Source organism: Elephas maximus, chromosome 11 (assembly GCF_024166365.1).
Source record: "Elephas maximus indicus isolate mEleMax1 chromosome 11, mEleMax1 primary haplotype, whole genome shotgun sequence".
In the NCBI taxonomy this organism is placed as follows: Eukaryota; Metazoa; Chordata; class Mammalia; order Proboscidea; family Elephantidae; genus Elephas; species Elephas maximus.
The window spans coordinates 102,381,472-102,388,585 of record NC_064829.1 but is presented as its reverse complement, the minus strand read 5'-3'; the positions used below and the strand labels follow the sequence as shown (position 1 = coordinate 102,388,585).

The 7,114-nt window shown below is 55.3% G+C and overlaps 1 protein-coding gene across 1 annotated transcript; it reads right to left on the bottom strand.

Moving 5' to 3' along the window:
- Positions 1–341: 341 nt before the first annotated feature.
- Positions 342–6,299, bottom strand: PTGIR (prostaglandin I2 receptor). The gene is made up of 2 exons (XM_049901616.1): positions 5,207–6,299; positions 342–3,404 (listed from the first exon to the last, which is right to left on the bottom strand). The coding sequence occupies exons 1-2, from the start codon at positions 5,972–5,974 to the stop codon at positions 3,012–3,014; spliced, it is 1,161 nt and encodes a 386-aa protein (XP_049757573.1). The 5' UTR covers positions 5,975–6,299; the 3' UTR covers positions 342–3,011.
- Between the last annotated feature and the right edge of the window lie 815 nt (positions 6,300–7,114).

Below are 7,114 nucleotides of genomic sequence, written 5' to 3'. Positions count from 1 at the left end.
GTCGACCTTTTTACTGTCAGATTCAACTAGTACAATAGTTATCTTTCAAGAGAGCTGTAAAACTTTTCAAGAGAGCTGTAAAACTTTCTAAAGGCTTACCCTCAATTGTAGCCCTGGTGGTGCAGTGGTTGAGACCTCGGCAGCTGACCAAAAAGGTCAGCAGTTTGAATCCACCAAGCTGCTCCTTGGAAATCCTATGGGGCAGTTCTACTCTGCACTACGGGGTTTCTATGAGTCGAAATCAACTCAGTGGCAAAAAGTTTGGTTTTTTTTTTTTGGCTTATCCTCAATTATCTTTAGCATCACAAGGTTTTGTTTTTTTTTTTTAATTGTGGTAAAATACTCATAAAGTCCGTTTTAAAGTGTACATCTCAGAGGCCTTCACAACGTTTACAATGCTAAGCAACCATTACCACTTTCTGGTTCCAGAACATTCTCATTGGGGAACAGAAGCAGTCGTGTTGACCTGTGTTTAACCCTCGAAGATACCCCTTGTTCTTTTTTTTTTTAAATTTTATTTATTTTGTCGTTGTTGAGAATGTACACAGGAAAACATACACCAGTTCAGCAGTTTCTACAGGTACAATTCAGTGATGTGGATTACATTCCTCAAGTTGTACAACCATTCCCATTCTCCTTTTCTGAGTTGTTCTCCCCCCATTCACATAGACTCACTGCCCTTAAGTTTCCTTTCTAACCTTTCCAGTTGCTGCTGTCAATTTGATCCCGTATAGATAGTTCTTAAAAGAGCACAATGCTCAAGGCAGACATTTTTTACTAGTTGCCCTGTTCTCCTTTAATGGAATTTGAAATGTAGTTGATTGAAAAAACAAAGTCAAAACAGTGGAGCAAAGCGTTGATTTGTTTTCAATCCACATTTACCCAGATAACCAAAGTCAACAATAGCAACAAAGACAGGACAATAACGGTAACATTTATTGCAGGATTTCTCCTGTGCTAAATCGCTTTTCTGGGGGAATCGCTTAACCCTCAAAACAACCCTGTGAGCTAAGTACTAGATTATTGTCCCTGTTCTATGATACAGAGAAGGCAGGTAGATGGAGATAGGAAAATAGTCCTGCCTCTGCTTCATCCTCTCTGCGTGACCTGGTCCAAGTGGTTGCCCTCTCTGAACTGTCAATAGCGCCTATTAGGCTGTTGTGAGGATGGAGTGAGAGGGTGCGCCTGGCCTGAACCCACAAGCAGGTCAGAAAGGGGAACAGACAGACAGACAGTGTGGGGGTGCTTTCCCATTCAACTCATGTCCTTTCATAATTATCTTCTCACTCCCACGCCCCCTTGACTCCAGGCCTCTCTGAGGGCAAGAGCAGCAATCAGAAGGGGGGAGGGGGTAGAAAGCGGAAAATCACCCCAGTGGGGGCCACGGCAGGGCAAGAATCTGTCTTTGTCCCCGACCCCTGACAGAGTCAGCGCCTGATGAATATTTGTTGAATGAATGAATGAGTGAAAGTTTTGTGAGGGCTCCAAGGACACATGAGATGAGGCCAGGCTCTGTAAGGAGAACCCTGGGGACAGGCACAGGACTAGGTCTGTGTTCTTGGGTAGTCCCTGATGTTATGGATTGAATTGTGTCCCCTAAAAACATGTGTTGAAGTCCCAATCCCTGACACCAGTGAACATGACCTTGTAGGGCAATAGGGTCTTAGAAGATGTTACCAGTGAACATGAGGTCATCCTGGAGTAGGGTGGGTCCTAGTCCAATATGAGTGGTGTCCTATAAAAGAGGAGAAGAGACACAGAGAGATGAACACATCGAGGGAAGACAGCCATGTGAAGATGGAGGCAGAGATCGGAGTGATGCATCTACAAGGCAAGCAATGCCAAGGATTGCTGGGAACCACCAGAAGCTGGAAAAGGCAAGGAAGGATCCTCTCCCAGAACCTTCAGAGGGAGCGCAGCCCTGCTGACACCTGGATTTTGGACTCCCAGCCTCCAGAATTGTGATACAATAAATTTCTGTTGTCTTAAGCAGACTAATTGGTAGTACTTTGTTACGGCAACCCTGGGAAATTAACATGCCTGGGGTCTGCACCCCACATCCCTTGATCCGCTGCCTCACAATCCCTATCTCCCCAACTCATCCCCCACTGTCCACCTTTTACAAGCCCTGGAGGGTTTCTCAGGCCCGTTTAGTATCAGGCACGTGTCTGGCGCTGCCAATCACAATGCAGCAACTTCCCCTTCCTCCCACCTCCCCTTGGGGTGCCAGGTCTGGTGGCCCCCAAGCCAGGGTCTCCAAGTCTGAAGGGAAGCAGGGAGCAAGGGCATCAGGGTGCTCTTCTGAGAATCCCCAGCTCTCCTGGGAGAGAGGGGGTGGTTTTGGAGCAGCTTGGAAAGGGCAGGGCTCTCCCGTTGGGATTTGGGGTGAGCAGCTGGGGCACCCTGGATGGCTCGGGTTCGAAGGCGGAAGCCTAACCCCAGCAGACCTGAGTACACAGAAGCTGCTGGGAACTTTCCCACCTTCTAAATATTTAAACAGTGAAATGGATGGAGAGACAGGGCCAGCCGGGTGGCCCAGGCCACTAGTTATTTTGAGAACAATTCTTTCTGTGCTCCAGGATAAACTTTCCCTCTCTTACTTGCCTCCCACAGCCAGCAGCTGCAGCCCTGGAGGAGGAGAAATAGCATCTGATCTCCCCCAAAATTTGTGGGGACAAGCTTCTGGAAGGCCAGGGCTCCAGGGTTCATCTCTCTGCTGACCCACCCACAGCCAGCAGCCGTGTCCCTGGTTTTCTGGGTCCCTGCGTGGTGCAAGCAGTTAACGCATTCAGCTGCTAACAGAAAGGTTGGAGATTCAAGTCCACCCAGTGGCACCTCCGAAGAAAGGCCTGGAGACTAATGTCTGAAAAATCAGCAGTTGAAAACCATCTGGGGGCACAGTTCCACTCTGACACACACGGGGTCGCCATGAGTCAGGATCAACTCAAGGCAACTCAAGGTGGTGGTGGCTCCAGGAAGACAGGGCAGGAGAACACCTGGCCACTAAGGTGTCAGCAGAGAGAGCAGGCCACGGTGGACTCTGCTTTGCACGGTGGTCCCACGGTGCTTCCAGGTACTTGCGCAGGAGGCGAGGGGGCCACCCGCCCCTCGCCCCAGACTGACAAGGGCACCCAGCTCCCCTCCTTGCCCCCCAGGGCAGGCGGGAAACTCAAGTCCTTCCTCCGGGAGGTGGAGTCAGGCAGGGCAAGGGGCATCTGCAAGTCTCCACGGGCAGTCCCTCGGCCCAGGCAGCAGAGCCAGAGCCAGAGGCGCTGGAAGACAGCCTTGCGGAAGAGGATGAAGACCCAGGGGTCGAGGATGGGGTTGAAGGCATTGAAGCGGAAGGCGCGGAGGTCCCCCATCTCACTGCTGTCTGGGGCGATGGCCTGGGTGAAGCCACGGATCTGGGGAGGGGAGGGAGTGAGACATCAGGAGGCATGGAGAGCCTCCTGCCTCTCCCCACGCCCCCCCACCCAAGGGCTCCTCCTCCTACTTGCTCAGGGGGGTGGGGGAGTTGAGGAAGGGCGCACCTATGTTAGAAGCAGAAGGAAATAAGACGAAAATAAAATAACAAGTGCATCTGGGGCGCAGGAGGGAAAACCCCAGGAAATAGCCCCCGGAGGCCTGGAGGGAGGGAGAGAGGTGGAGGGCTGTGTATGTGGGTCTCCCCACCATTCACAGCTGGGGGAACCCTTGGGATCCATGACTGGGAAATCTCCAGTCTCTAAACCTGTTGCCCTGGAGTGATTCTGACTCATAGCCACCCCATAGAACAGAGTAGATCTGCTCCCGTAGGGTTTCCAAGGCTGTAATCTTTAGGGAAGCAGACTGCCACATCTTTCTTCCTGGGAGCAGGTGGTGGGTTTGAACAGCCAACCTTTCCATTAGCAGCGTTTCCTTTAGCAGCCAAATGCTTAATCACTGTGCTATCAGGGCTCCTTTCTGCGTTTTCTAGGCCCCCTGAAGTACCCTGATGAATCGCTATGTCCATGTGTGGGATCCACACCTTCCAGTCTCTGAGTCATGCATAACCCCCAAAAGGTTAGAGTACACTCCAAATCTAGCCCAGCCCCTGGCATCTTACAGAAGGAGAAACTGAGGCCCAGAATATAGATGGGACACCCAGGCCGTCACACGCACTGGGCCAGAACCAGGGTCGGTGTTACTTAACACAGGAGGGGAGGGGCTGGAGCCCCTGCAAGGAGCAAGGGTGAGGAGGGAGAGTCAAACCACAGAGATGGAGGGTGGGGCTGAGGTGGGGAAGCCAGGAGTGGGGGGGGGGGCGGAGATCAGGCTGTGGAATCAAGGACCCAGGAAGCCCACCTCTGCGTGACGGTAGACAAGAGATATGGCCCCTCAGCTGCAAAAATGGTGCTGGGGCAGGGACTCTGTCCCTTTTCATGGGAAATGCTTGTGGAATGGGTAGATAAGGTCGCCTTGAATAGGATCTGAGAAAGTGTTTATAAGCCACTGGGCAGAGGGTAAGGAGCCCTGGTGTCGAAGCAGTTAAGCGCTCAGCTGCCAATGGAAAGGTTGAGAGTTTGAACCCACCAGCGGCTGGCTCTGAGGGAGAAAGACCCGGTGATCTGCTCCCGTAAAGATTACAGCCTAGGAAACCCTACGGGGCTGTGCCACTCTGTCACATGGGGTCGTTGTGAGTCAGAATCGACGCAACAGCACACAACGACAACCACGAGCACAGGGCAGGCACAGACCAGGTGCTCCATGAACGGGGGATCGATGGATAGTATCTACAGGCCGAGCCCCTGCGTGGTGAAAATGTTTGAGCGCTCAACTACTAGCTGAAAGGTAGTAATTTGAGTCCACCCAGACGCGCCTCAGAAGACAGGCCTGGTGATCTGGTTCCAAAAGGTCAAAGCTTTAAAACCCTACGGAGTAGTTCCACTCTCACACACATGGGGTCACCATGAGTCAGAATCAACTCTACGGCAACTAACAACAACAATCATTACACTGGAAGGAAGCGGTGAGTTCGCCTATAGAGGAAGGGGCAAGAGACACCTGGGAGCAGTGGTGGGGGGAGGAGCAAATGAGGGCAACTCGCTGCAAAGCTGGGAGACGTTTCCCCGTTTGAGTCTCAGTTTTCCCATCCATCAAATGAGTACAACCCATGGAGGACAGGGTCAGGCACCACCCTCCACCTTCCCGCCCCCCACTGCCTGCCCCAGGTCTGAAGGGGACTCACCGTGAGTGGCAGGGAGCACACGGCCATGATGCCTGTCATGAGGGCCAGCAGAATCAGGTAGTCCACCTCATCCTCGCCCGCCCGGAGCCTGGGCACCAGTGGCCCCTGGTGGCGCCTCTGCTGGCGGTACATGCGGCAGAGGCTGAGGGTGACCGAGCCATTGCAGAAGACAATGGCGGCCACCAGGAGAGCCACAAGGCTGGCATAGGCCAGCGAAAAGGCGCAGCCGCCCAGCTCATTTGAGCGCATGCGGATGAAACACCAGCTGCCCGGGCAGTACTGCTGGTGGCGGCCCAGGCCCAGCAGGGGCAGTGAGCAGAAGAGGGTGCAGAAGGCGTAGATGGCAGGCAGCGCCAGGCGGGCACAGCGTGGTCCATCCAGCTGGGCATAGAGGTAGGGGTGACTGAGCGCCAGGCAGCGCTCCACAGCCATGGCGAAAAGGATGAGGGTGGAGGCCAGGCCGAAGAAGGTCATGGCGAAGGCGAAGGCGTTGCAGAGCGCAGGGCCACCCCGGGCCAGGCCCAGCAGTGAGCTGTTTCGGGCGTAGGCCACAAACACAGCCGGGCTCAGGAAGCACGTGCCCAGCAGGTCGGTGCCTGCCAGCCCCGTGACCAGCACTGCAAAGGCCGAGGGGCGCGACCGCCGCCGAGCCCCCAAGATGCCCAGGGCCAGCCCGTTGCCCACCACGCCCGCCAGGAACATCAGGGTGCTGGTGGCTGGACCCACTGAGCCCCGCACGTAGGTGAGGTTCCTGCAGGAATCCGCCATCCTGGGCCTCCGTCTGCCGGCCTGGGTGTTGTGGAGGGTCCCCGAGGGTGGGAGGTGGGTGGGCAGGGAAGGAGGGGCCGGGTGCTGACTGCGATGCCCCTCCTGGCCACACCTCAGCCCACTCAGATGCTCACCACCGGCGGCCTCCCTAGGTTCCTCTCCACCTATCCCCAGCTCCCTGTGTATGTATGTCTGTGTTTCTCTCAGTCTTGCCCAGTCTCTCTCTTTTTCTTTCTCTCTTTTTCTCTCCTCTGTCTCTCTATGTCGCTGTCCTTCCTCTCCAAGCGTCCCTAGTTCTTTCCTCCTCCGTCTCTGTCTCTTGCTGTCTCTGTACCCTCCCCTGCCCACCCGCTGTGCCTCCTCCCCTCTGTCTTCCCCCACCCCAGGCGCCTACCCCCTTGCTCTCTGCATTTCTGCTCTCCCAGCCCCTCCTCACCACACCTCTGGTCTCTCTCCGTCTCTCCTTTCGTCTGTCCTGCTGTGGGTGTCAGTCGCTGTGTGTCAGCTTCTCCCTCCCTCTCTCCCTGCCTCCCTCCCCATCTCACCCTAGCCCCAGCTTTTTCATTTCCTCTCTCTGCCCCGCCCTCCTTCCCCCGCCATCTCCCTCCCCTCCCCTGCCTGCTCCCCTCTCACCCTGCGGCCCCCTCAGCTCCCAGTGCATACATCTCCCTGTGGCCTCTCTCAGGCCTGGGTCCCCATCAGTGCTGAGCCACCTGCCACCGCCCCGCTTCCAGGATTATGCCCTTCTCCCACTCCTGTGCCGGGTCTCCGGCCCCAGGTGGGGATGAGGAGTGAAGACCACTGAGTCATCCCCACTTGGAGCTCGGAGCCCACCAGTGGGGCCAAGACAGGGCCCAGCTGACCAGTCCTTGAGAGGGTGGCATGGCCTGGCAGTCTGGGGTGGCCCTCCTGGGTCTATTCTGGGCTCAGCCCCGGGGTTAGGACATTGCCCAGGGATTGGGACATGACCAGGAAATTCCTCCCTGATTCACTGTTTTCCAGGCATCACCAAGATTTCTGCGCCCTGGACACAGTTCACTCCTTCCAAAAGGCTGAGGAAGGAGGTGGCCGGGCCAGAGGGAAAAAAGCCAGTACCTCTCGAGCCCTGTGCTGGGCTCCCAGCTCACACACTCAGCCAGG